Genomic DNA, 28,000 nt, shown 5'->3' with positions numbered 1-28,000 from the left:
TGAGTTGGCCGTGGAGCGTGTGGTGTTGCTGGCTGTGGATATCCCGTGTCTGCCTGGTGGGGAGATGCTTGCAGACTGAACCTGGAGCTGAACAGTGGCCGGCCCTGCAGCCCTGGGTAGGGCGTGCAGGCTGGGCGGTACCCGGTGTGTGCCGTGTCCCCGAGCACTGGTGGCCGTGTCCCCGAGCGGTGGTGGCCGTGTCCCCGAGCACAGGTGGCCGTGTCCCCGAGCGGTGGTGGCCGTGTCCCCGAGCGGTGGTGGCCGTGTCCCCGCGGTGCCTCCCGGCCCGCAGGGAGGGCGGGGGATCCCCGCTCCGGCCCCGCCCGGCGCTGGGAACGCTCTTCTCTGGCGGCGGTTTCCGCCCGGCGCTCGCAGGGCCGGGCCGGAGGCGGAAGCGCGGGCGGCGGGGCCGGGCCGGGCGGGCGGTGTCGGCGGCGCGGGCCCCATGGCCTCCTGCTCCAGCATCGACATCGAGGACGCCACGCAGCACCTGCGGGACATCCTCAAGCTGGACCGGCCGGCAGGTGAGGGCGAGACCTGCCGGGGCAGCGCCGGAGGCCGCGGGGCCGGGCCGGGCGGGGCCTGCTGGCGGGCCGGGCCGCGGGACCCCCCCGGGCCGTTGCGCCGCCGCCCCGCCGGTTGTCACCGGGCCCTGTGGGGCTGGGCACGGCCTGCTCCTTGGAGGCGCCGCTCCTGCCAGCCCGGGGCCGGCGAGGAGCGGAGCGGAGCCCCGTCCGGGCCGGGGACCCGCGTGGGACGGGGGCTGTGGGCGCTGGGCACGGCGGGAGCGGGGCGGACCCAGCGCTCGCTGCTGGCGGGTGTCTGGGCGCCGTTCGGCGGAGAGGAGCTGCTGCTGGGAGCGGAACAGCACCGACCTCCCCTGAGACACGAGTCTACCGTTCCTGGGAGCGCTCGGAGCGTTCCCCAGGGGACTGGGCGCAGTGGAAGGGGCTGTCAGGCTGCTCTGAGATCAGTGCCGTGTTCACACTCACACAGACTTTTCCCTCTCTTTAGCTGTAGTTGGAATGGGATCGCACATCTCTCTCTTAAAGTGGTTGTGAGTGTTCTCCCAGTGCTTTGAGCTGTTACACATCTGTACTCAGAGCCCAGTGGACCCCCTTCAGCCTGTAAGAACATCAGGAGCAGGCTCAGGAGTCAGCAGTGTGGTGTTCCCCGCTCCTGTAGCCTAAGTTCTCTTTCAACCCCCTCATTGCTTTTTGAACCTTCCACAGTGTTTCAGTCAGACCTGATCAGGAGGAGGCCCAGACCATGCAGAAAAATCTGAGCCTCTGGGTAGAGGAAAGAATTTATACCCCTGTTGTGCTCCCGTGGAGGGAAAGTTAGGAATGAATTAGCTTTTAAGTACTCTGATGGTCATTACAAAGGTGCTACCTCCAAAGCCACTGCCACATGTGCTGCCTTTTGCTTGGCCCAAAGGAGAGGTTGGGTGTGGGATTGCTGTGGGAGAGCTGCAGAGGCACATGGAATGATGGAGCAAACCTGGAGTAAGGCAGCTTCGTTAGCTTTACTGCCCACAGAGAAACTTCTCATTACTTGGAGTCGTTTCTGTTGTTTCTGGAGTGCTTGCATGTTCCTGGATTATAATTCTTATAAGAAAAATACATTTTTTTCCCTCACAGTGTGGCACTCTGTACTTGTAACACTGAAGGGAGAACTCAGTGCAGGGATGGGGAACAACTTGTTTCACTTTCTGAACTGAAAGGACGTGCATTGTTGGGAAAGGGTTGTAGTTGTTGCTCAAAAGTGACTTGGCTTTCTCTGGAAGCAACTTTTCCTGCTGGTCAAAGCCAAGGAGTTGACAGAATATGGTTTTATTTCTTATCTTCTTCCCTCTTCATTCTCCTTTTACCTTCCCTGTCGTCTCTAGTGCACTAAGAAGGCAGTTGAGAGGAAAAGGAGCACATGGGCAGAAACTCCACAGAAGGAACCTGTGCTGGTTCTCAGCAGGAATCACTGCCTGGCTAATGGCAAATAGACTCGAAAGAACTGACATAATAAGGTGAAGAGGAAGGATACACATGTTAACTGAAAGCCTCTGGAACTCATCTTAGCAAGTCAGAGGAAGGCGAGAGAAACCAGAAGCAGCCTCAGGAATTTAACCTTAATTGGCATAAAGTTACTGTGGTCAAGGCCCTCTCTGGTTCCAGTTGCTTTTATACCCTGGATTTCACTTGCAGATTTTAATGCCCCCTGGACACTGGTGTAGCTGCTTCCCGAGGTTATTGCCATGCAGAAAGTTCTGCAGAACTGACTGCACGTAGCTGTGAGCAGAATTATGTTACTCTGGGTCCTGTCCAGGCAGGTGACAAGAAACACTCTCTGCTCCAAAGAGTTTACAGCTGCCACAATCCTTTCTAGATTCCGCTGGGTTTGGTGGTCGTGAAAACGTTATTTGTGTTTGCTACCCCAGTCTCTCTTGACACAATTTCTTCACAGATGTTTTGGCAAACATCACCCATTGCTTTGTAGCCCTTGCCCCTTTCTCATGCAAGGGGCAGCTTCCTGGTCAAACCACGGACCTTCCCCTGGAGCAGGGAGAGAGAGAGGCTGTCAGTGCCAGCGTGCTGTGGAGGAGCATCCCTGCTGGGGACTGGCAGGATCCTTCAATCCACACAGAGAGCCCTGCTGATAACAGGTGTGGGTGTTATCACCTGCTCGTGGAAGTGTTCTGTTCAGTACAAACTGGCATCCCGTGGTGCAGGCAGTGGTGGGAGCAGGAGGAGTTCAGTATCTCAGCTCTTCCTTAAATGAGTAAAAACACTCTTCTTTCCCTTTTCAGGCCTAGATCTGCCAGTCTGGGTTAACCTTTTGGCTTTGTTCATGTCCTTACTACAAGCTGAGCCTCTTCCCTTCTTTTATGCCTCCAGGATTGGTGTGCAGGCAGCACCTGTGCTTGAGCTAAGCCCAGTCCTGAACCTGAGTGTTGTGCCCATCATCCTCTGGGGAGTGTTTCCTCCTTCCCTTTTTCCCTGGAGCGAACGTTCCTGTCCCACTGTCCGCAGAGGAGCAGCGATGCTCACCTGAGGCCTTCCTGTGGCTGCAAACAGAGCAAAGAATGTATCATCTTCCTCTGGCAGCCTGGGTGCGGTTCCTGTAGGAAATGTTTTCCTGCTTTTGGTCACAAAGGATAAAGTGCTGTCAGTGGAAGCAGCCACAACTGGGCTGTAGGAATGAGGGGCGCATCTCAATCTCACGACAGCAAGCACAGCACCAGTGTTAGGTGGTCACAGGACCACACTCCCTGACCTGAATTTCCCTGTGATGTGTGAGTGCCACTGCTTTCTCTTCATGCAGTGCAGGTACACTGAGGTGAGTGCCCAAATGGTCCCTGCCTCGGGATACCCTGTCACTTCACAGGTCTTTTTGTGTCCGCGGCGTGGTTACTGATTTAATGACTCTTCACAAACAGGCAAGTTTTAAATGTTCTTCTGCCAGATGAATAGTTGCAGTTGTTTCTCAGGCAGCAGCGCTCCTCCTGATCTGTTAAAGCCTGTTCAGTAACTGAAAGCTTGCCTTGCCTTCGAAGGACAGCCCCTTGCCCACGGTTGCGTTTAGGTTTGTTGTGTGTGCCAGTGCCGGTGGAGCTGCTGGTCCTGGGAGCAGCCATTTTGCAGGAGCTCAGCAGCACTTGTTACCTGGCAACAGAGTACGAAATTTCGGTTTTCCAAACCAGGGACAATTTCCAGTGAGGATTTGCTGAGGCAGGCGGCTTTGCCTGGGGTGGGCTGGTGTGTAAGAGCAGAGGGAGGGGGCTCCTCAGCCATTTACCCTGCTAGTGAAGTAGAAGAGTCTCCTTCGCCCCCTGTTAAAATTGTCCCCTTCTAAAGCCTTCAAAAGGCGTGGAGGCCACCAGGCAACTTGTGCTGGGCCAGATGCACAGTCAGGGCACAAATTCTTCAAAGCACAGCTGAAGCTCTGAATAAATGGTTGCTTTACACAAAACTCCAGTGCTGTAAACTTCCATGGGGTTGTTTGACCAGCGGGAAAATACGGGAATCCTGGAGGCACAGCCACACAGTTTTGTGGCAAAATTACCTGAACACCTGGACTTTGAGGTCAGTTCTCACCGTCAGAAGCAAGTTTTGGAAAGTAACAAACGCATTATTTCCAGCCAGCCCCGAATGTGGCAGCTGATCAGTGTATTGCTGGACTTCAGGGGTCTCTCTGCAGGCCTGAGGGTTCAAAGGGGCCTGTCAAGAACCTTTTGGTCTGGCCCTTGATTCAGTAAACCTGCATTACCAGCTTAGTCTTTTTGATCCAAGACTTTTTGCTCCTTGAACCTGCTAAGTAAGGAAAGTACCTGTTCCTTGGTGTTTCTCTGATCTGCTGGGATTGCTTGTGTAAGAAAAGCTACGACTTCGCTCAGATGTGTGGGGGTTTCTCACATGGGAGGTCTCTTACCCATCCTTCTTGGAGAATACTTTTCCCAGCCAATCCAGCATATTCTCGCTGACAGACCCATAAAGGCTGGCAAAAAGCAACAGTGTTATTTCTGTTAAATGAATATTGGGCACAGCTAGTGATGCTTTTCCCCCAGGTTCGGTGAATGAGAACCAGAGACCGTCGAATTCGTACAACGGAGACCTGAATGGACTGCTGGTGTCTGAATCCCTCGGGAGCGGAGATGGATCTTCCCTGGCCAAGCCAGTGCATCGCAGCATCTCCCTAGGAGCCCTGCAGGAGAAACAAGTCATGTAAGTTTTGTCCAAGAAATGCTGAGAGCAAATAGAAAACAGCTAAAATTCAGTTCTGGCCAGCCTTGGGTACTTATGGTGGGAGTCTGACAAGGAGCTTTATGTTGAGTTCAGGTGGTAATCGTGAGTCAGAGCTTTTGTAGCTTTTGTGAGGTTGATGCATGGAGTCTGCAATCCTTGGAGCTCAGGAACTGAGGAATGTCATCAGAGTTGTTTAGAGAAGGGGAAACATGACTGGTTGAAATTGCAGGTCAGGTTGGAGTTAAATCAGCGGGGTAGTGGTTGAAACTTGGTGTTCTCCTGTAGATGTCCAGCTGGACTCCTTCAGGGACCCAAGTCACCTGGGGGGTTACAGAGCTCGTGTGAGTAGCTTTTGCTTGTGTTCTCTGGGCATGGTTTTGAGAGAGGATGATGCCCTGAGAACCACGAGCAGCGGGCACTGTTTTGTTGGTGAGGTTCAACTGGTTGGGTTTGGTTTCTTTGCACCTTCCAGTGTTGGGTCGAGGCTGCTTTAACCAAATGTGGGTCTGTGCTCACGTCAAAAAACCTGGAGGTTTTTAAGCTGAACAGACCAGGTGTTTGGCTCTCTCAAACCCATGGCACACAGGGAAGGGAGACTCAAACCTCGTGGGTGCACAGATACTGCTCTGTTGCTGTTAAAATTACGAATTTAACATAAAATATTAAATGTTCTGTACCTGTCAGTCCTGTCTGATTTTTTTCTTTTTCCCCCCCTCTTTGTTCTTCTTAAAAGCTGCCTTTCTGGTGATGACAGCTCCACTTGCTTGGTGATATCAGCAAAAGACGTAGAGATAGTGGCCAGCAGTGATTCCAGCATCACCAGTAAGGCCAGAGGGAGTAACAAGGTAAGGAGCAAGACAAAGCGTAGTCTGTCCCTTGTTTAGTGACATCACCTCACGCTTGAATATTTTTAAACAGAAATTAGTATCTTCTTTCTTGTGCTAGAGGAGCTTGTAATTAGGTTTCTCATAGATAACACTGAAGATAAAATGAAAGGCAGGATCACTGCCATAATATCCATAGTAACTCCTAATTCTTTGCTCAGTGACAATGGTTATCTGTGCTGGTTTAGGACTGAGAGTCCTGCTTGCTGGCTGGTCTTAAACCATGACACTATCAAATTCAGCATTACAGGTCTTCCCTAGAGGAAACTGTATGTTTGACAGGTTTGCTCCAGGAAAGAGTTAATTCCAGGCATTTCTCATGTTTTGTTCTCTTTCTCCTGAGCAGGTGAAAATACAGCCTGTTGCTAGATATGACTGGGAGCAGAAATACTATTATGGCAATCTGATAGCGGTTTCAAACTCTTACTTGGCTTATGCAATTAGAGGTGAGATGATACCCTCTTTACTCGGCTGTGATTTGTATTCTTTTGCATCTTTGTATCTCTGAAAGAGGCAAAGTTTTCATCAGAGAAATAAAACTGGCAATAATTGAAACATCCCTTGCAATGCCCAGCTCAGGGTGCTGTTGTAGGGGGATTATAAGTGAAGGTGAAGAGTTGGTTATGCAGCAGAGTTGGAAATAAAAGAAGAACTTGGTGGGGATGGAGGAAAAGTTGAGGGATTACACTGGTGTCACTGGACAGCTGATATTCAGATTCCTCCTCTAATTAAGTATTTCTGCAGCAAACGAGCTTCAGAAACGAAGCTGAGCACAGAAACAGCCCCGTGGTAATTTGAGCAGATAAATGTTTGTGGTGGATTTGCTTGCATAAATTTAGAGTTGAGTTTAAGGCTAAATTTAGAGGATCCAAAAGAGCAAGGCAGACACAGTGCTTTGTGCAGTAGGGAGAGAAAAGCAGAACAACACAGGGAAAGGTTGTTCCACAACATACAGGGAAGAAAATGACAGGATGAGAGCAAACGGCCTCAAGCTGTGCCAGGGCAGTTTACATTGGATATTAGTAAATTTTTTTTTCGCAGTCATCCAAGCCAAAAAGCAGTGCTTTTTGCCAGGTGAATGTTTATGCTTCTTTACATTCCTCTTACAAAACATACCCCTGAGCTACCTGCTTGTCAGTGACTCCTTTTCTCCGGTTACTGAAAACTAAACCGCAAATGAAATCAACTCGCTGTCGCTGGGGGTTTGGTGAGCTCAGAGTGATAGCCCTGTGAATTACGAGGAGCCTGTAGAACTATGGGGAATTTATGAGAGCTGTGCAGGGAAAGCACAGGCGTAAATGGTGACTTCTCCCTCTGTCCTTCCTGCAGCTGCCAGCAATGGCTCGGCCATGGTGCGGGTGCTGAGCGTCAGCACCGCCGAGCGGACCCTGCTGAAGGGCTTCACCGGCGGCGTGGCAGACCTGGCCTTTGCCCACCTCAACTCCAACCAGCTGGCGTGCCTGGACGAGGCTGGCAACCTCTTTGTCTGGCACCTGGCCATGGATAAAGAAAAAATCCAGTATCCTGTGCAAGTACCACGTGTGCCGTGGTCAGATGCGAGCGCGGCCTCCCGTTGCAGTTTGCTTTGTAGCCTTTGCAGAACAGCAGCTTGCAGTGGGGAGGTCGATGGTGCTACCCCATCCACAGTGTCAGATCAGTCAACTTTTGTCTGTATTTAGCACATTTGTTACTTGAAATTGCATGTTCCTTGACATTCTAGCACCTCAGTGCTCCTGGTCCAGGCAAAAGCAGTCAATGAGTCTCTACGAGCTGGCCTTGCCTGTGGGCAGTGTCACCTCAACTGTGTGACAGAGCTTTGTCCTGTCTGGTTCTTGCTCTTTTCCTCTGGGGAACAGCATGTAATACTTCCCTCCCACTCACTATCCTCCTTCAAAACCTGTCCTCCTTCTTTTAGTGGTCCTGAAACTTATTTTCAGTGTTCGTTGCCCTAAATATTTTCCTTTCAATTGCTAGGAGTGACTGGTTAGTACATTTGGGAAACACCTGAGATACATCATCTTAAGGTGTAGATTCTGAACTTTAAATATGTGCCATCATTCCAAAACCAACTGGAGCAAAGGTGATTGTAGCTGAGATCTGATCTGTAGTGATGCACTAGAGCGCCCAGCTTGGGGGGCAATGTGGTAGCTCCTCTGGCTTTCTGTGCTGGTGTTGCAATGTTACATTTCCTAACCCTGGCGATCAGAGAGGAGATCTTGGTGAACATCAAGCGGCCTGACAACACCCCACTGAACACCTTCCGAAGAATCATCTGGTGCCCTTTCATCCCGGATGATAACGAGGAGAGCGAGGAGGAGGGAAGTCAGACGTTGGCGCTGTTACATGAGGACAGGGTAAGGAAACCCAACTTTGAAACCTTGTCCCTAATTGTTATGAGAGGAAGAGGCATTTATAGGGGAAAGAGCTGGTTTGGTTAGAGCTGTAAAGGCTCCTGTGTAAGTCACATTGGGGATCCTCCTGTAGTGAGATGTGGGATTGCTCTCTCCCGAGGAGAGGTCGTGCTGATCATTCTCTGGGCCTCAGGAGGATGGAGAGAAGAACTTCTGCTCACCGTCAAATAGCAAGGACCACTAGAAACAGTGTGGAGGGCAAGAGGCATCACTCATCTGTTCAGGCTGAGCCAGTACCTGGGGGTGGGATTGGTGGGCAGCAGCTCCAACTGCCAAGAGCAGAGCAACTCCTTGTCCTTGTGGACATGTCCTTTCCTGTGCATGCCTGGTATGTCAGGATATAAGATAAGGATCCAGGAACAGACCAGTGGCTGCAAAAATAAACCTGGGTGCCTACCTGATTGTTTTGCAGGCAGAGGTGTGGGATTTGGACATCATCCGGACGAACAACAGCTCCTGGCCGGTGGAAGTGCCTGATATCAAAGAAGGCTTCATCGTGGTGAAGGGCCACAGCACGGTACAAACCTGTTCTGTTTTCTTTACTGCCATCACACAGGTGATTGCAGGCAATCGCTGAGGTTTTCTTTGGGTTAGAGTGTCTCAGGAGCTGCAGCTCTTAAAACAGTTGGCTGTAATAAAAAAAAAAACAAGTTGTGATTGTGAAAAGCCAGAAGATCCCAAACCAAAATGAGCTCTGTTTATAACATGAGTAAGAGAACAGTGGCAGCACAATCTGTTGTCCTTGAATTTGAAATTTCTGTGAAGCAAAATAGGTATAAAATTGTTTTCCTGTGTCTCTTTTCCCCCCTCTGTGTAGTGCTTGAGCGAGGGAGCACTTTCACCAGATGGAACTGTGTTGGCCACAGCAAGCCATGATGGTTTTGTAAAATTCTGGCAGATCTATATTGAGGGACAAGACGAGCCAAGGTAAGGAGAACTGGGAAATGAAGGATTCTTGAAACAGCAGCGTTTCCTCTGGGAGGATTTCCTTGATACAGAATAATTTGCAGTGGGCATTCTCAGGACATTATAAGGATACAGGATAAATGTTTGTGAAGTCATTTGTTGCTGAAGAATGGTATCACTGGGTATCATAGACTTATAGCAAAAGCAGAAAGCTGTGCCTGGAAACAGGAGTTCTGTGCTTTGCACAGCCTGGAGTCAAACTCTTTTGCACTGTCCATGTAAATGCAGGAAGCTGCTCTGAGCTGTTCCTCTCGATGTTGACTTCTTATTATATTGTACCCTTGTTAAGGCACCAGACCAGATAGCAACATGGGATTTTATTTATTCATTGGTCACAGTAGATGCCTGCATGGTCTGTGATCTCCTTGTTTTATATAAGCCTGTAAAAAGCTACAAATCAGTAATGCTTGGTGGGTGCTGACTTAGTGCTGTCTGAGGAGTTGTGTGTTCAGAGCCTGCCTCTTCCTCATTTACCACTCCCTGTTTTCTCTCTCCCAGGTGTCTTCATGAGTGGAAACCCCATGATGGCAGACCTCTTTCCTGCCTGCTCTTTTGTGACAACCATAAAAAGCAGGACCCAGAGTAAGTCCAGAATCCTGTACTTGGAGTATTAAAGTTCAGCAGTGCCTTGTAACTCTGCCTTTGTTCCCTGAATCATACTTGTAAAAATTTAGCTTGGTAGCAGGAGCAAGTCCTGTCCTTTTGTAGTCAGTTTTCTAGTGATGGAGACATAAATAAGGATCTGAAGCACAGCCTGAAGTGACCTTATTCCTAGTGGCAATTCCATGAAAACAATGAAAATTCTAAATTGCTGAGTCCTCTCAGGTTTGTGCTATGGTCAGTCTTAACTGGCCTGTTAATCCTCTGAAATTCTACTGCAGCTGATGAAAACACAGCTTTTATTTTTATTCTTTCTTCAGTCAGTTGTGGCCTTAAGGTTCTTGAGAGCCATCATGGTTTCTAATCTTCATCTTCTGGGGATGATCTTTGGGCAAAATCAGCTGTGGGCTTGTGAGGAGCTTTCCTGTAAAATGTCCATATGGAAAGGACCAGATCTTCTTCTTTAAGAGAACTTGGGTGTGTTGTACCTGCAGGGTTCCCTTCTGGAGGTTTCTCATCACGGGAGCTGATCAGAACAGAGAACTGAAGATGTGGTGCACTGTGTCCTGGACCTGCCTGCAGACTGTCCGGTACGTGTTGATGTGCTGACTCTCCCGAAGGGGTGGATTACTCTGAGAGGTGGGATCCTAACAAAGCTCTCAATTTTCAGGTATACTTACTTAGCAAAGGTGATCCTTGATCTCTGATGGAGCCCCATTTTGAGCCTTTGCCGTTCTGATCTGTTGTTGAAAGCTCTCAGGGCGGTGCCACACTGTCAGGCCAAGCTTTGGCAAGGCTGGGGAAGTGGATCCTTTTATCCTGGGTGTCACCAAGACCTGTTGTCTTTGCCTTGTTCTGTAGACCGGTAGCATGAGGAGAGGATCCTACTGTGTGATCTCTCTGCTGCTCTCTTAGCAGAAGTCAGCACTGATTTCTACAATGATGTTTGTGTTCTAGCAGGTGATTGCACTGTAATATGGCTGTAAACTCCTCAAGACATTGTTGTGGGTTTTTTTTTTTAACTATGCAGTTTCATAGCACTCATTCTGCTTGTCTAATCTACCTTGCTTCCTGTACCCCTTCCCTCTTCTTTGTGGATCTAGCTTTTCTCCTGACATCTTCAGCTCCATGAGTATTCCTCCCAGCCTGAAAGTCTGTCTGGACCTCTCGGCTGAATATCTGATACTGAGCGATGTGCAGAGGAAAGTAAGTGGTTCCTTTCATTGCTGGCTCTGGGGGTTATGGTGACTGAAGGAGAGCTGGCCTTCTGTGTGACTGCTACTGCTGCCTAGGTCTGGGATTTGCTTGTCAGTAGCTGAAAATGCAGAAGTTGGCCTCAGCTGTTTCATCATAAGCTGACAAAAGGTAACAAATCAGCTGGTTGATCCTGGGAAGCCTTGGGGATTATTTCTCACCCTCTGTAAAGCTCTCATTTGGAGATACCTGTGTATGGCACAGTAGGGTTGAGTTCCTGATCAACACTGACTCAGACAGCAGTGTGGTTCCCTGGGTTCAAATTCCAACAGCCCAGGCTTTGTTTCTCCCGTTATTTTCCTCGTTCAGATGCTTGGCTTTGGAATCCTCACACGTCCACTGCTCTGGAAGCCCCAGTGACTTACCACTTGTGATTCTTCCAGGTCTTGTACGTGATGGAGCTGATGCAGAACCAAGAGGAGGGCAAGGCTTACTTCAGCTCCATCTCAGAGTTCCTCCTCACCCACCCAGTCCTGAGCTTTGGCATCCAGGCCGTGAGCCGCTGTCGGTTGAGGCACACGGAGGTGCTCCCAGCCGAGGAGGAGAACGACAACTTGAGTGTGGGTAAGTGACAAAGAAACCTTGCCTGCTGTGTGATCAGAATGTCTTTGATAAGTACTTTGTCTGTATTTACCATCCAACTTCACATCTTAACCTTTGTCACCCTTCCAGAAGGTTCTCCGGGCACTGGGGCTGTTGAATCAGCAGCAGGCGTGCTGATCAAACTCTTCTGCGTGCACACCAAGTGAGTATGTGTGGCAGCTCCCATGGGCAGCTGTCTGTGGTTGTCCTAACCCTGCCCTGACCTGAAGAAGTTTAACTCCCTTAAATCCTTTTGCTCATGACAAAAACTTCTTGGACCCCTGGTGACTTCTAGCTGTGGGGTGTATGGCCTTACCAGGAGGGAGCCCTGAATGGTGCTGTGTTTTTGTGGCCATGAGTGCACAGTGGCTTAAGAGTTGTGCTCATGTGCAAGTGCTGGCAGAGGTCTCTTGGATACCCTGGGTGACACAGCTCAGTGAGGAACAGCTTCTGCTGCTTCTGTGGCAGGCAGAAAACACTGAAGCGTTTTCCAAGGGAATCAGTTCAGTGAAGAGAAATCTTCAGAAGCTTCTCTTGATGATTCATAAGCTGATCAGAGATGCCTTGTTTCTTTTCAGGGCCCTGCAGGACGTGCAGATTAGATTCCAGCCTCTTCATAGCCCTGACACGAGTGCCCCCATGCCTTCCCATGGCTCTCATGAAGAATTTGGTGAGCATGTGTGTTAGATTGAATCGATCTTCAGTGTTGCTGAGCCTTTAAAGGATGCTGGCAGGGGGCAGCAGAAGGGCAATTTAGGGTGTCTCTTTGTACTAGAGTGGTGTAATTGCATAAAGGGTTCTGAATATGGACCAGTAGTGAAGCAGGAAGTTGGTTAGATCCCAGCTGTGAGTCTGGAGCTTGGGATGTGTTAGACCAGGAGTGCTAATGCTTTGTGCATGCTTGAGTTCACCTTCCTAGGTGATTTGGCACTTGTGCAAGAAACTTGAGGTTTGTCTCTTGTCAGGTGGAAGAGATTGGAGTGACAGCAGAGCTTTGGGGGTGGAGGGGTCTGGGCTGTCTGTGATGTGCTCTTTCAGCTCGTTCACCATTCTGGGATGTGGCTGTTAAACTGGCCTTGCACTTAGGGAGGAAAGGAAGCTTGGATATTTTATTATCAAAGCCTGATAAAATCCACTCTAGCATACGAAGAGTAAGCATAACACAGGATTTGCTTTGCCCAAGCTTTGATTGGGATGTTGTGGGGTTTTTGCTTGTTCTTTTCGGAATCGAGCGTGGCGTGCACTGGCGTTAAGTTCATACTTTGTGGAATTAAAGCTTTAATTTTTGAGGAAACTTCCTGTAAATGGATTTGTATCTCTGCCTTGGAAGCCTTCCCAGACCATATGGCTGATCTGAGCACGGAAGGGCTGGGATCTGAGAAGGAATCAGTGCATGGCTCTCAACCAGACCTGCGGCGGATTGCTGACCTGCCTGTGCCCGCAGACTTCCTGGCCCTCGCAAACGATGCCAAGCCCAAGCTGATGACTCCAGATGCATTCATGACACCGAGTACTTCTCTTCAGCAGGTAACCAGAGACCAGCACTGTTGTGCTGGTGCCAAGGGATGGGGGTGGATTTTGGTGCTTTTGGGCCCTCTTTCTAGGCCGTAATGACTCTGGTAGGCTCTGCTGGCTGAATGCAGAGCACACAGGAAACTCTCTCTGCGTGTAACCAGACTGAGTGGAGGGATGTTGGCACATCTGAAATGCTAAGCCGGCCTGAGCTTGTGTTGTAAGTGCTGTGTTTAGCTGCAGAGCTGCTGATGTAGCTGTGCTGTGTGGAAATACGGGTGTGCTAAATAACTGTGTGTATAAGCTGGGAGGCTGCTCTTACTGGTTTACACGTGTTGTTTACACATATTATCTCACACGGGAGAAAATGGGCCACCTCTGCACATCCTGTGGGAATGCACGTCTGAAATGATCAGGTTTGGGGCTGTTCAGACTTGTGATACCCTACCTGGAGTATCCCCCCTCTCTGCCATGAGCCCTCTGCCTCAGCACTGGTGAGCTCACACCAGAATGCCACTTTGTCTGGGGAGAGCAGATCCTCAATAAGAGCAGCCATAGTTCATGTGATGAGGATGTTTTGGGACTTGCCTTCAACCAGCACCTGAGCACCTTAGCAGTACAACTCTATTTATTTTTTTTTTTTTTCTATTCCCTCTTCACCAAAGATTTTTTTCTGGAGCCAGCATTCTCAGGCGAAATTCTGCTGTTGGGCTCTGTCCCCTGCTGACCACTGTGTATTCCCTTGCAGATCACTGTCTCTCCAGGCAGCAGTGCCAGCTCCCTGACTGCAGTCACAGCCATGAGTAGCACTTCTGTCACGGATGCCTCTCTGCCCAGGTAATTAGCACATGTATTAAATAATCCATCTGCAGCTGAACCGGTCCAGGCCTTCAGGGTGGCACAGAGCTGTAGCCTGTCCTGTAGGAGAGAAGATTTTAACCAGAGTTAGAAACTGGCCTGAGTCCCAACACCCCTATATGGGCAGCTTGGAGCATGCCTGCTGTCATCCCAGGGGCCAGCAAGAGCGTGTCATGAGTGCCTCACAGGGATTCTGTTGTTGCATCTCAGTTTTGTTGCTTTACGTGCCTCTCCCAAAGGGCTGTGATTGTTTACAGGTAAGAGAGCACTGCAGCCACCAAGGAGAGGGGGAGAACTGGGACTGGTAGGAAAATCTTACCAGTGTCACAGTGGGTTGGGCTGTGGCATAACAGGCGAGAACTTCACTTCTGGGGGCTGACAAAAGGAGAGAGACCTATCCTGTAGGGTATTTCTTCTCCCTAAGCTCTGTATTGTGTGCACTGAAGATACAACTGATCCATTCTCTCACTGACCCTTCAACTTCGAAGATACTGCAATGCCCCTCTTTATATTTTCTTTTTTTTGTTTCCATCTGGTGTCCCTTTGGGCTCTGTGGGGACAAGGTGCTCATTGACAGGGAGTAGCTGATGGTGGTGGGCTCCTCCATGGACCTGCATATCCCATCTCCTCACCTGGACTGTTTGATTCAGTTCTTGTATCGTTTATTGGGCCTGCCTTGATTTGTTCGTGTCTCTGTTTCAGCAGACCATCAGAAGACTTGGCTGTGAGCCCCAAGATGCAGCTGGACACCAGCCTCACGCTGAGCAGCAGTAGCAGCAGTCTCCAGACCAGTCCTAGGAGTCATTCAGTTCTTATCCCAGGCCTCCCTGACAAGCTAGCACCAAAGGCACCTGTTCCAGTAAGATTCCAAATGCTGCTCCCTTCCTTCTCATGGGCCAAGGGACCTCTCTGTGTGCCTGTAGGGGCTGCACTTGCTCAGCCTGGAGAAGAGAAGGCTCCAGGGAGACCTCACTGTGGCCTTTCAGTGCTTAAAGGGGTTTATAAAAAAGATGAAGGGTGACTTTTTACACAGGCAGATAGTGAGAGAACAAGAGGCAATGGTTGTGAACCAGAAGAGGGGAGATTTACATTAGGTCTTAGGAGTAAATTCTTTATTCAGAGGGTGGGGAGGCACTGGAACAGACTTCCCAGAGCATCCCTGAAAGTGTTCAAGGCCCCTTTCCAGCTGATGAAAGAGTGGGAGCCAGGGATCACATGAGGAAGGGATACAGTGAGCTGATCCCAGAGGCGGTTGGTGTGAGGTACCCGGGGTTCTTGTGGGGGTGTCCTTGCATCACCCTGAAGACTCCTGTTTGATTTCTTAACCTTCAGGTCGCTCCAGGGAACTCCTCTCTAGCGCTGGAGTTGCAGGAAGTGGAGCCCTTGGTGGTGCCCCAGGCATCTCCCACCCGCGAGCGCTCTCCGGACGTCATTTCCTCCGCTTCCACAGCCATGTCCCAGGACATCCCGGAGATCGCTTCCGAGACCCTGCAGCGCAGCTTCGCCGCCGCCCCGCCGGGGCTGCCCGGGGAGGTGCTGGAGCCCGCTCACCACGCGGACAGCATGGCCTCTGCCGCCTCAGCCTTGCATCTGCTGTCCCCCAGGAACAGGCACAACTCCGAGCACAGCCACCACTCTTTGGACATGCCTCCAGTGGAGGTGGACAGACTGAACGCTCCGTCGTTGCTGGAGACGGCTTTAACTCAGGAAAACGCGTCTTCGGACAGTGTTGTGAGCCAGCCATGGCCAGCAGCTCCTGACATAACCAGAGAAACCAGGAACAGCATGGCAGACAGGTAAGCGCTTGGGTTTGTCTGGCTCGGGGCGATTTCTTTGCCCAAGTGCCAGCTCGGTGAAAAGATCTTGTGGTGAGATTAATCCAGAGCAGTTCTTCATCCCTCTTTCCTTTAAAGGATCAGCCCTGCTCTGTGCCTGGTCTGTGTGCTGTGCCCTGAACTTCCTAGGCCAGCTCTTACCATTTTTGCTCACTGATACCTTCAGCAGCATAAATGATCTCTGTTAAGAAGGTGGAAAGTCTACTTTAGTGGCCTTCATGTTTGCCTGGAGACTTGAGATTGATTTCCACGGTGTAAAAAAAAATTCTAGCTAGTACAAACTAAATTCTGCCCCAGGTGATGCATTCCTGCAGGCTTTTGTTGAGTCAACTGGCACATAACTGACAGGTTTGGTTATAGGTTAATTGTATATCTCTCTTCTAGGATTGGCTCTGTGCAGTTAGTGTTACAAATAAAGTACTTCAGCAGTCAGAAAGTGAATGTCAGTGTCTCCACGGAGCAGGAATGCAGAGTGGTGCAACATCACTTAGCCCTGCTTACCAGGAACAGGCTGTTCCGCTGGAGCAGTGCTGGGATTCGTCACAGAATTACTGTCCCTGTCGTGTTAGATGCTGTTCTCATCCCACTACATCTCCAGAGTGTCTAGGCCAGGGCTACATGCACTTTCCTTTTGAGCAGGACTAGCAGGCTGAGAGGTCAGTGTTGTCCCTCAGGTAATCCTGGACTGTTCCCTGATCAGAATTGCAAGAGCAAGGCCTCACCTTGTGCCTCCATGCCTGAGGATGCTGCTTCAGAAAACAGTCCCCAACTCTGATGGCTCTGGGATGACATCAAGATTGTGTCTCTACACAATGTTTTCACTTCGACTCATAATATGAACTTGAGAAAATACTTTTTCAGGAGTTTGCAACTCCCCTCAGTCCCACTCTGTCTTTTAATTCTCCAGGACTTACCATATCACTCTTGAGAGATTTTACAAGTGCTCACTTCTGTTTAAAGATCATCCTGCAAGCTGGATTCAGGCAGACCTATCTTATAGCCTAGAAGCACTTGCAGTTTCCTTTCAAAACTGAAACTGGGACTGGATCCACTCTTACAGTTCTGTTTGTCTGCTAGAGCTGACCCATCGAATTCACACACTTTGTTAGACACTTGAAAGAACTGAGAAGCACTGATGATTTTTGCTCCAGTGATCAGTGTTGCTTGAGGAAAAAACAAGCCCAAGATGATGCCATTCACAGAATTACACTGTGCTGCCAGGTTTGGGTAGTGGCCTACTTGTCTTGAGTGAATGCCTGTTGGGAAATCGTTCTTGCTTAGTACTGGAAGCATAGCTGAGCTGCTTCCCCTTGTTAAGGCCACCAGAAAAGCTCATGAAGAAGTTGAAGTGTTTAGTGCTTCTAAACAGCATCTGCTGCACTCTGGATCTGTGAGATGGTGTGCTGTTGTTTTTTTGTTACAGACTTTCTGTCAATGAGATGTGATGAGAGCAAATATCCCAGCTGAAAAAGACTATCATGATGGTATTTTCCCCTTTTTTTTTTTTTTTTTCCCTCTAGCCCAAGGGATGAGGTTGAAGAAAAGCACAAGAGCTCTTCCTACCACCGACACAGCTACCACCTGCTGCAGCATGACAGCCAGGATGCCAGTGCAGAACAAAGGTACCAGAGTGCTCAGCCTGCTCTCTCGCCCTACGTGGGCTCAGTTCAGGCTGCATTTGTGCTTCTGTCCCCAGCAAGCCCTCACACGAGGGGGGAATGGCTCTGCTTTGTCTCCTGACTTCATGTGTGTGTGCAGCCCAGCCTCTGTGGTGTTCTGATGACTTCAGCTGATCTCGGGATTGGCCTCTGTGCACTCTCCAGTTGACTTCTGTAGGGAAGGGTTTGATTGTGCTGCTCCTCAGAGCATGGACCAAGCTTGGTTTAATTACTAGTGAAACCTTATTAAGGGATCGGTTTCCAAACACTGTGCCTTGGATAACACAGCAAGGAGGCCTCAGGAATTAGTTTCTTGCTTTTGACATCTTTCACAAGCCCCCCTAAAGCTCTATGGGCATATTCTGTGTGCCTGACAAGCTCAGCCCTCTTTGACATCCGAGGGCTCATTCATAATCCACACTTAAATTCAGGCTGAAATGTGCAGCCTGTGTTGGAGAGCTGGTCAGCAGATGAAAGCCTCCAAGTCTCTTCTTAGGCTCACCTGGCTCTCCTCTGTTCCTGCAGTGCTTTCTACATTCAGTGCTTGTTGTCTGTGAAGCTGTGAGGATGTGCTGTGAGTGAGTTCCCTGCTAGGCCATCCTAGGGTTTGTGGACTTGTGTGTGTGTGTGTGTGTGCAGCAAGGACAGGCATCGTCTCACCACCCTGTCCTCTCCCTGCTGTTCCCTCGCAGCGACCACGACGATGAAGTTGCGAGCTTGGCTTCTACGTCGGGTGGATTTGGTGCCAAAGCATCTGCGCAGAGGCTGCCTGTGAAGGACTGGAAAGTCAAGGCATCCCCCCGGGCTTCCCCAAAGCTAAAGCGGAAGGGCAAGAAAGATGACGGGTACGCTGGGCTTGCCAGAGTGCAGGTGGCTGTGGGACCAGCTGGGCAGGGTCACAACCTGCTGTAGCCATTATGGTCTGGGGCTGGGCAGCAGCCAAGTGTTCCCAACCCTCACCCCGCTGTGCAAAGGGCAGTAACTCCACGGAAAGTGTTGCTGGTTACTCAGACACTGCCACTGATTCCCACTCAGGGGCATGGGAATGAGTTCTACACTCTCTTTCCAGCTGGGACTCAAAATCCAAAATATAGCCTGGGCTTCAGAGGAATGTGTGGGAAGTAAATTGGAAGTTGTGGGGGGACACTAGATTCTTTTCCTTGTTTCAGTGAAGGCTTCATTGGAATTGTGATGCTGGGAATATCACAGTGGCCTCCATTTCTAATTGGCTTCTGAACACTGGCACAGTGCCCTTGTTCAACAGTATCTACCATTTGTTACCTGCTTGCTGCTTTTTTTGTGTTTCTAAACATGCCCCTATCAACATCCTGTAAGTGAAAATTGATGACTGGAAAGGTCTGCCCGTGGCACTTTAGACCAAATCTGTCTGAATTAGTGTGAGAAGAGCAGCACAGCTCCTGCACAAGGCTCTCCTTGTGTTCCATAATTTGGATCTCTAGCTGTTCAGATCACAGCAAGGATGGGCTGTGGCATTAGGTTTCTGGCTGTGGTTCTGCACAGTGACACCCAGAAGTTCTTGGCTTCTAAAATGACTCTCATTTTCATTCAGTCCTTTTAAAGTTGCTGAGTGGGAACCACAAATGTTTACTTTCCTTCATAGATCTGTAACTTTAATGGGGACACTCAGCATCGGTGGATCAGTTCAGTTCTTTAGTCTGCTGTATAAGCTGGAGTGCTTCAGGAGGTTCTTCACCTTGAGAGCAGGAGTCACTCTAGAGGATTTGAGGCTGATGAATTCTAAATTTTAACAAATGTATACTTGTTTTTTCTTTGGTGTAAAATGTCAGACCTTCAAAAGCTGATTGGGAAGGTCTTCCCTGGCTTCGAATTCGGACTAAGTTGAAAAATCAGCGTGTATTGTTCTTTGTAACAGCCCTCATTAACAGCTTGTTGAAGTCTTCTCCCTGCAAAGGGACCACTCTGTAAGGAACTTCAGGACCTGTGAATAGTTCAAGTGATGGAGTCACAGTGCTGCAAGGGCTGGGATTTCATCACCTTGCCCTTGCTCTCCGTGTTACAATAAGGCAAAACAGGAGTATGAGCTGGAGTGTAAAATCTAAAGCAACCGTAAAATGTGTGATCTGTTTTGGCAGAAGACTTGGGTAATAAGGGAAGTTAATTGACATAATTGGGTTACTACTCTTTCTCTTTTAATTTTCAGGGATGTGAACCAGTCACCGAGATCTTCTAACAACCAGGTGAGTCAGAGCTGCTCTGTGTGGTGCTCCAGCTCTATTTACTGTCTTACTAAAAGACCTTAGAGAAAGTTCATCCCAGTTCCTTGAAAAGTACCGGGGTTGAGGATGGGGCTGCACTCTGTAGTGGCTGGCATTGCTCTGTGCTGACACACAGCAGAGCAGGAGCTGCTCCGTGCTCTGCAGGCTGATGATGCACCTTTGCCTGTGCACTGTGGCAGCAGGACAAGCTGTTCCCAAGCAAAGGGAGGGTTGCAGTCGTGCTGGCCTGGACACATCCCTGCCCTTGATGTGTGTGCCTCCTTTGCTTTAGCTACTCTAAGCATGTGGAGAGACTACAAACTGTAGATTTATACTTCTCCAGTTGTTTGGTTATTCATAAGTAAGTGAAAGAGCTGAAGAAGTGCTCAAAGTAACCTCCTTATTGTCTAGATTGCACAAGTCTTTCAGAAGTGTTTGAGGTCATTATTTCCATTTGGAGGCCTGAACACTCCCTCAGTACCTGGCCACACAAGTGAATAAAATCTGTTTTCTTCTGTGTTCTTTTAGATGCCAGAGCTTTGAAGGGAGTCTTGAATCTGAGCAGTTGATAGTCCAAGCAAGCATTTATTAATTCCATTCAGGAACCTTGCTATATCAGTTTATGCCTTGGGACAAAAGTTCTTAGAAACAGGCTGGCCCTGGTTTCTGCATTAGACTTCAGTTCCAGGAACAAGGGCTGACTCAGTATTGAGCAAAAAAAACCTCAACTGATCTCTGATCCTGTTGGAAATGAGTGCTTGTCCTGTCCGTGCTCAGGTGACAGCAGAGTTCCAGGACGAGCTGATGTGCATTCTGAGGAGCCAGCAGCGGGAGCTCTCCGACCTGCGGCAGAACCAGATGGAGCTGCTGCAGAGACTCACGGACCACCTGGACGCCATTCAGAGCTCCCTCATGGGCCACATGGAGAGGGTGGTTGACTCCCAGCAGGAGCAGGAGCGTATCCTTGCTTGCAGATGTTGCGTGGCAGTGGAGTGGAAGGCTGCAAGGCACGCTGGAGGCAGGAGGGAGGCAAAGGGAGTCCAAGGACCTTGGGAGTGAGGGGCCAAAGGTGCAGTGCGATTACCTTGCTGCAATAAAACTGTTTCAGTTCATCCCAGTCCCTTTCTGAGGGCAAGAAACTCAGAAATACCACAGAGAGGAACTGACACACTCTCCATTCCACTTAATTACCCATTAAGCCACAAGTGCTGCAGTGTAGACCAGAGGTGCACCTAATACATTATCTGAGCTCAGTCAGTGGCCAGTTGCACAAGAGCAATTAGAGGATGATCCTTTCCTTCCTTTCCTCCTTAAGGCAAGTCAGTACTTGCACCAGAAATAGCACCTGACTGCCATACTGCGTGGCTGGATATAGAATCATCTTGTCTGCACACATTTATACATCTGGTCACTTACGTGTTTCTGAAAAGTATTTTCTTTTGGTGCCTTCAAACCTGGGATCCAATTATTTTTATTGTATTGTGAGTAGTTGGTGTCCTGTGCACCATTTTTACTGCACTGAATGTTCCCCAAACGAGCAGCTCTAGCCCATATCAGGTCTGACACCACTCTTAACTTCTGTGACCATAGTTTTCTCTATTAATCAGTCTTGGATTTTCCTTTTTTGACCATCAGGGTGTTGTTCATAGCGAGTTTAAATAGCTTTCTACTGAATTTCAGTGTCTACAGCTGTACTGTAATACTAGAATAATGTTTCCCTTTCTGCACAACTTCATGTCTGCAGTGAGTTTTGTCAGCAATTGAGTTGTCGTTCCATTGTTTGTTTTGTAGGGGTTTGCTGCTTTGTTTGAGCTGTATTTGTGTGTTGGCTCCTTATTTTCCTTGGCTGGCACGTGCAGCTCTTGCTTTATCTCTTTAATTGTCTATCTCAACCCATGAGCAAGCAGCTGTCTGGGACTGAGCTGCCTGCAGGGCAGCTGGGTTAACCCACGATAGGCAGGGAACACAAGTGTTGAGCTTCTTTTAGCTGTTTGAATGTTCTACCCCATCTTCCAGAGCTCTTCTCTCACCCTGATCGTTTGTTTAAGAGCACCCTGTTAATAGGAACACAGCAGTCATGTTATCAACAGACCCCTCCTTCACCAGAGCTGCAGGTTTGCTCTCACTGAGCCCCAGGGGGCGAGGCTACTGGACATCCTTCTGGCCTGGAGTGTTGTGGGTAGAGGGGAAATCCACAGTTTGTGCTCCTTAACGTGTGTTCTCCTTAGAGAGGAGGCTGGACCGAGTGCTGACGGAGGGGCAGCAGCGCAACGGGCAGCTCCAGGAGCACCTGTCCCAGCAGCTCTCCCAGTCCCTGTCCACAGCCGTGTGCAACCGTCTGGAGAGGACCATTCGTGACGAGATGAAGAAGAGTGTGCCCCAGTGTGAGTGTTGGTGCCTGGGTTTGGGAGGTGAATCCTTGGTTAGCTCTCCAAGGATGGAAAACGCTCCATCAAAGAACTGGCACTGTACGAAGTGGGAGTCGGGTTGGATGAGGAATGGTCACTGCACATCAAACTCTTGTGGGCCCCTCTGTAATCTGAGAGGAGGAGCTGTGGTTTCGAGGAGTCTGAGACTCCCAGAGGGAATGCCAGAGTGTGGTCTGCCCTTCCATTGTAAATCCATAAAGCCTCTGGAGTCTGTTCAGTGGAGGAAGGTAAAAAAGACTAATGAGTTTGGAAATGCTGAGATTTGGCTGGAGCAGACCTCAGCTTGTCTTTTCCTTTCCTTGATGCACTGGCACCATCCATGTAAAGAAATATTCCAAAAAATGCTGGTGGGAAAGCCTTCAGCCAGTAGCTGCCTGAAGCAGGGCTACCTGTTATTCCAGACCAGGTCAGCTGTGACTTTGTCACGCCAAGTCTTGAAAACCTTCAAGGCTGGAGATTCCACAGCCTCTCTGGTGGCTTCCAGAGCTGTGCCACCTTCCTAGCAAAAACTTTTTCCAGGTGTCCAACCTTAGCTTCCCAACCAAAGTTTGTGACCATCGTCCCTTATTGTGTTGTATCCAAGAACTGTTTGATTCCATTTTCTTTTTTTGGGTTTTAAAGTGTCACTTCAGGCTTAAAACTGCAACTTTGTCTTGTTTGTGTTGGGTGTAGGCATTTCCAAGAGCATGGACCCCACTGTTAGCCAGCTGAGTAACACTGTTGCTGCCAAGCTCACTGCTGTTGAGGGGACACTAAAAGAGAATATCACCAAGCTGGTGAAATCAAAGGTAAGGAGAATCAGACCAGCTTTTCCTGGGGACACTGAGTTGTCACCTGCCTGGGTAGCAACTTCTTCTACCTTTTTCCCTCGCCTCTGTCTCCAGGTAATGCCAGTTGAGCTGCCAGTGGTCTCATTTCTCTTTCCTGGTCTCATCAGGAGAACAAGCTCATTTTATGCTCCCTTTGCTTCCTTAACACATTTTTTTCATTTACCAAGTTGTTCATTTTCTCTAGAGTAGAGATTCTCACCCCAGTAGTGGCTTTTAGGGCCAACTCAATCAGCCAGGTGGTGCAAGTTTGACTGTCTCCACTCTGTTCTCCATTTCGATGTTATTTAGGGAGCACAGGCTTCTTACTTCCCTTGGCAGGGAATGGTGGTTTGTGGGAGGCAAGGAGGGGAAGGGGGAAAGGAGTTGTGCCTGACTTGTGCCATCTTCCCTTGCTCTGCAGCAGAACTGCAGGGCAGTGGTGATGTTCTTGGGCAGCCCCTTCAGCAGGCAGATGTTCTGGTCAGTGGGAAGAGCTGAGGGAACGCACACTTCTGAAACCGGGCTGTCCTTGTCTAATGTTGGTGTGTTGCAATGACCTGCAGTGTTTGTTCACATCCTTAGCCTGCAGCAGGCTGCTGTTAATCTTCTGGCATCTTCTGTGTGTGCTTGTAAGAACCTTACAGACAGTGTTGTGAGGGCGACGGCCGACACCCTGCAGGGGCCGATCCAGTCGGCGTACAGGGAAGCATTCCAGAGCGTTGTGCTGCCGGCCTTCGAGAAGAGCTGCCAGTCCATGTTCCAGCAAATCAATGACACCTTCAAGCAGGGCACACAGGAATGTGAGTGGTTTTTCTTCTTCAGGTTTTCTCTGCACGGTCTGTTTGCAGTAGTGGCTGGCAACGCGTCGGCCTTTGGCCTTTGCCCATCCCTGTGCTCCGTTTCTCACCTGGGCAGCAGAAGCAGAAGTGAGGGGAGGTTTTTGTGGGTGGTGCTGTAGGAACAGGGATTCACCTCTGGTCTTTGTAGCCCATGTAGCGAAACATTTTGCCTCGTTCTGTGAATCTCTGACTTCAGCTGTGGAGTTGTAAAGCCCAGTTGTATTGCACCCTTCCTCTTCCTCACAAGTCTCCCGCAGGTAATAGAGTTTATGTTCTTCTCTCTTTTGATCAGACCAGTCCATAAAGTACTTTCAAATACAGCTTTTTGATCTCTGCAGGCATGATTTCTTTATTTTTTTGTCAGGAATGTTCCTCCTCTTTCTTCATTAGCACTGAAGTAATGCAGATCACCATTCACACTGTGTGTGAAATAAAACACCCTCACTCCCACCTTTATCTCCCCTGAACAAAGAACACCTGTAAAAATCTGTTGGAAGAGAACTCGTGGCTTTGTTGCTGTGTTGTGTGATCCTACGTGGTGGGGAGGCTGGGAGCAGGGTTTCTGGGTTAGTGTGACACAGCCCAAAACAAAGCTTGTGCATTCTGCCCTCTCTGGCGCTCCTACACCGGCACAGGAATCGTTCCTGCTGGAGAACAAGCTGCATTTCCACCCTGCTCATCTCCACAGGTGCAGATGTCACAAACATCTCCCCCCCCACCTCTGCTCGTTGCAGATATCCAGCAGCTCGAGACTCACTTGAAGAACAAGAAGGTACGAGAGCAGGAGGTGCGGGACCCGCTGCTGAATCAGCTTCGGCAGCTCCTCAGCACCTTCCAGAGCAGCACGGAGCAGCTGGCGTCCACCGTGGCGGCCAGCGTGCACGCCGAGGTGCAGCACCAGCTGCACATCATGGTGGGCAAGTAAGTTGGCAGCTGGGCCCATGGAAGGAGATGGTGGTGACGGGTACACAGTGGCACGTGCCACAGGCGCCTCTCCCCGCTCAGCTGCGGAAACGAGGCGTTTGCCGCAAGTCCTGTGGGGCTGCTTGTTGGCACGGTGAGGTGAAGCACGCGGGCTGGTGGAATTGTTGCCCACATGAGGTTTCCAACAGCGAGCTGTACAGCTGGGAGATCAGGGCCTGCTTTTCCCGAGGTCCCGTGCGCACGTTGGAGGACAGAAGGACCCAAGGCAGCCCCAAAGCCCGCTCAAGTCTGAACACTTCCTGAAGATCATTTCAGAAAAGTCTCTTGAAGGCTTTTCTTTACTCTGGGTCCTCAGGCATAGAGTTTCTGCAGGCTGCTCTCTCTCCTCCCAACAGCTCTGTAGCAATTTGTGCTTGGCCCTCCTGGTTCCAGGACGTGATCCCAGCACGTTCACGCCACGAGGCTGGTGGCAGGTTGCCAGGCATTAAGATTGGCTGGTGGTCACCTGCGGGGCAGAGCACCCCTATTTGAGGCCACTAGAACATATTTCAGAGCACACTGGGGTCGTCCATGCAGGCCAGAGTTGCCAGGAAGGTCTTAGACCCAGCTAAATCCTGGTCCTGTTGCATGGGCTGTGCTTTCTCCCAGGGAGGTGCTGCAATTCTGCCTGTGGGACAGCACGTTTGGTGCTTTGTGCCCTTCATAAGAGGGGAGAACCCAGCCCTTGGGGGACAAAGGTGTGACACCCATGGGTTTTGTTCTGGTTTGTTGTTTTCAGCATGCAGGAGTCTATCCTGGCCCAGGTGCAGAGGGTCATTAAAGGAGAAGTGAGCCTGGCTATGAAGGAGCAGCAGGCAGCTGTCACCTCCAGCATTGTCCAGGCGATGCGCTCGGCAGCCGGGACGCCCATCCCCTCGACTCACTTGGATTTCCAGTCCCAGCAGACTCACATCCTTCAGCTGCTCCAGCAGGGACACCTCAACCAAGCTTTCCAGCAGGTACCTGGTTTTTCTGGCAGTCAGTCGCTGCTTGTTGGGGAATGGGGAGGGAAAGGAGTTCCATAGGGTGGGGATATAGTCCCAGTAAGCTTACACAGGAGCTGACTGAAAAGACCTGTGGCAGTGGACTGCTTGAGTTGTTCTCGTGCAGGTGGAGCCAGAGCCTTGCAGGTTCCACGATTTGGTAGCAGTGAAGTTCCTTCATCCCTGCCCGTGCCCTGTCTGTCAGGACAGTGTCAGCCCTCCAGCACACCGTCGTGTTTAGCCATCGTGGTGGCACGTGGGGCACCCTTGAAGAGCAGCAGCTTCATAAGCCTCTCCAGGCAGATCTACCAGCAGGGGCCTGACCTTGCCTTTGCCTTTGGAAGTGTAGGCAGATCTGTTTGAGCTGCTGCAGACAAACTCCTCTCTGAATGACAGCACTGCCGTGCCAGTGGGCTGGCAGGGGCTGCAGGCGTGCCCGTGCTGCTAACAGTGACCCACTCCCCTCTGCCTGGCTGTGCCCTGTTCAGCTTGGAACAGACACAGGTGTCCTCAGAGCACAGCCCAGGAGCCTAAACGTGGCCCTGCTGGCATGTACAGCCCAGGAGCAGAGTTTGCTCCCAGAGGAGACTGTTGAGCCATTTAGTGCCCCAGGGCAGGTCCTGTGTCCCTCTTCTGCCTGTTGGTTCCTCTGCATTTCTAGCTGTGTCTTCCTTGCAGGCTCTGACAGCAGCTGATCTCAACCTGGTTCTGTATGTCTGTGAGACTGTGGATACTCAGCAAGTATTTGGGCAGCATCCGTGCCCTCTGTCCCAGCCTGTGCTGCTCTCCCTCATCCAGCAGCTCTCCTCGGATTTGGGCACTCGCACAGAGCTGAAGTTGAAGTGAGTATGATCAGAGCATCGGGTTCTGTTCCTGGCACCGGCTCTAAATTCACTGCCTGGAAGGGAAAGGTGGTGCTTCAACAAAAGTTGGAGCTTCTGTAGCCTGTTCCTGGCATGTTTACAACCAGGAACTTGGAAAAACGTGCCAGCATTGCCACGGAAAGCTTTGCTGCCCAGAGGGAGCAGCGCAGGGAGTACCCAGCTGTAAGTGCTGCTACCTCTGGGATCGTAGCCTGTAAATATTTGCAGTCTGTGCAGTGATCCCCTTTCCCTGAGGAACAATTCCTCTGGGGAGGCAAAAATAGGGATAGTGCCCTGTTCCCTGGATAGCAGAGTATCCAGAGCAACTTTCCTCTGTCCTCAGTTCTTAACCTGTCCCTGGACTTTGTGTTGGCAGTTTCTCGTCGTGACTCCCAGAAAGGCTCAGTGGGAGGTGGCAGCAGGAGCTGCTCGAATAGTGTCTGGTAGATGTTCCAAGCAAAGCTTGTGTGACAAAATAGTGACTGTGCTGATACTTGCCATGAGCATTTTTAGTGAGTGAGTCAAAACCCTGTTATGTGCCCTGAAAAACTAATTTCTTGAGGTTCCTACGGGTTTTGGCGTGGCTTGTGTGGAAAAAGGAGTTAACTTGAGTTAAAAACCTGATTTGACAGGGATAAAGCGAGCTAGAAAAACTGAAAAGAGCTTCAAGTTGCAGTCAAGCTGGTAACTGAGGCTAAAGCTGCTGCTGTGAAGTTTAAACTGGTCTGTTAGTGGAAACCTTCTGCAGTGACCACGTTGCCTTACTCAGGCTGTGGTTTGAAAGCTGATGGCTCTGAACTTCAGAGAGACTTATTGGTAAAAGTCTTGCTCTTCCCCCACTTCTTCTGGGATAGACCTTAAATATAACCCTACACAGACTGAGCCTCACTGCTGAAGGGTGTTACTGTCTAATGAGTGACTAATTCTGCACACACTATAAAGGCATCAAAGAAAACATCTACTGAGAGCCACCTCCAGCACCAGGTTGTGGGGCAGGCTGGGAGCTGTAGGCTGCCCTTAAATGCCAAGGAAGGGATAGGTGGACTCTTCTGTGAGTCAGCAAAATTTATTTCCTGACTGTTGAACATACTGCAGAGTTTGGGTGGGTGGGGAGCAGAACTGTGCATCTTCAATGCTAAAATGAACCGAGTAGGGTTGGGATCGCTCGTTGGGTTTGGTTCTAACCTTGCTCTCTCTCCTTCAGTTACTTGGAGGACGCAGTGATGCACCTGGACCAAAGTGACCCCATCACCCGAGACCACATGGGGTCAGTCATGAACCAGGTGCGGCAGAAGCTCTTCCAGTTCGTCCAGGTGGAACCTCACAACCCTCTGAACAAGTCTGCACGTCGCCTCATGATCATGCTCCAGGGCCTGGTCACCCCCAGCATGACCTAGGAGGACCTGGCTGCCCCGTGGGCTGCCCCACCCGAGCCCACCGAGCAGATCAGTAGTTACAAACCGACGTCTGGCTCGCGTTAAGAGAGCTCTTGCCAGGAAACCTATTGACACACGTGTGATGTCTCTAAGGCAAAAACGCCATCTGTGTATAGTTCCAGATAGTCACTGAACGTTCACTTGG

The 28,000-nt window shown here is 50.1% G+C and overlaps 1 protein-coding gene across 2 annotated transcripts; it reads left to right on the top strand.

Annotated features, from left to right (window-relative positions):
• Positions 1-400: 400 nt before the first annotated feature.
• Positions 401-28,000, top strand: EDC4 (enhancer of mRNA decapping 4). 2 transcript variants are annotated; one of them, XM_027906415.1, is made up of 29 exons: positions 401-524; positions 4,559-4,715; positions 5,470-5,581; positions 5,967-6,066; positions 6,950-7,139; positions 7,827-7,974; positions 8,444-8,548; positions 8,849-8,958; positions 9,496-9,579; positions 10,092-10,187; positions 10,701-10,803; positions 11,235-11,415; positions 11,524-11,596; positions 12,012-12,103; positions 12,764-12,960; positions 13,694-13,782; positions 14,506-14,662; positions 15,136-15,599; positions 17,159-17,260; positions 17,989-18,141; positions 19,479-19,515; positions 20,311-20,491; positions 21,762-21,917; positions 22,635-22,750; positions 23,406-23,571; positions 24,345-24,531; positions 25,313-25,532; positions 26,235-26,398; positions 27,624-28,000. In XM_027906415.1, exons 1-29 carry the CDS (start codon positions 446-448, stop codon positions 27,814-27,816), a joined length of 4,212 nt encoding a protein of 1,403 aa, XP_027762216.1. In that variant the 5' UTR covers positions 401-445; the 3' UTR covers positions 27,817-28,000. The 2 variants fall into 2 exon arrangements, with proteins under 2 accessions (XP_027762216.1, XP_027762217.1); XM_027906416.1 differs by having other exon boundaries at positions 14,509-14,662; positions 27,624-27,816.

Source organism: Empidonax traillii, unplaced genomic scaffold, assembly GCF_003031625.1.
Source record: "Empidonax traillii isolate 1590-97213 ecotype Southwest subspecies unplaced genomic scaffold, ASM303162v1 scaffold1297:size275931, whole genome shotgun sequence".
In the NCBI taxonomy this organism is placed as follows: Eukaryota; Metazoa; Chordata; class Aves; order Passeriformes; family Tyrannidae; genus Empidonax; species Empidonax traillii.
Note: the sequence above shows the minus strand (reverse complement) of the source record. Positions and strands in the feature narration are given on the sequence as shown.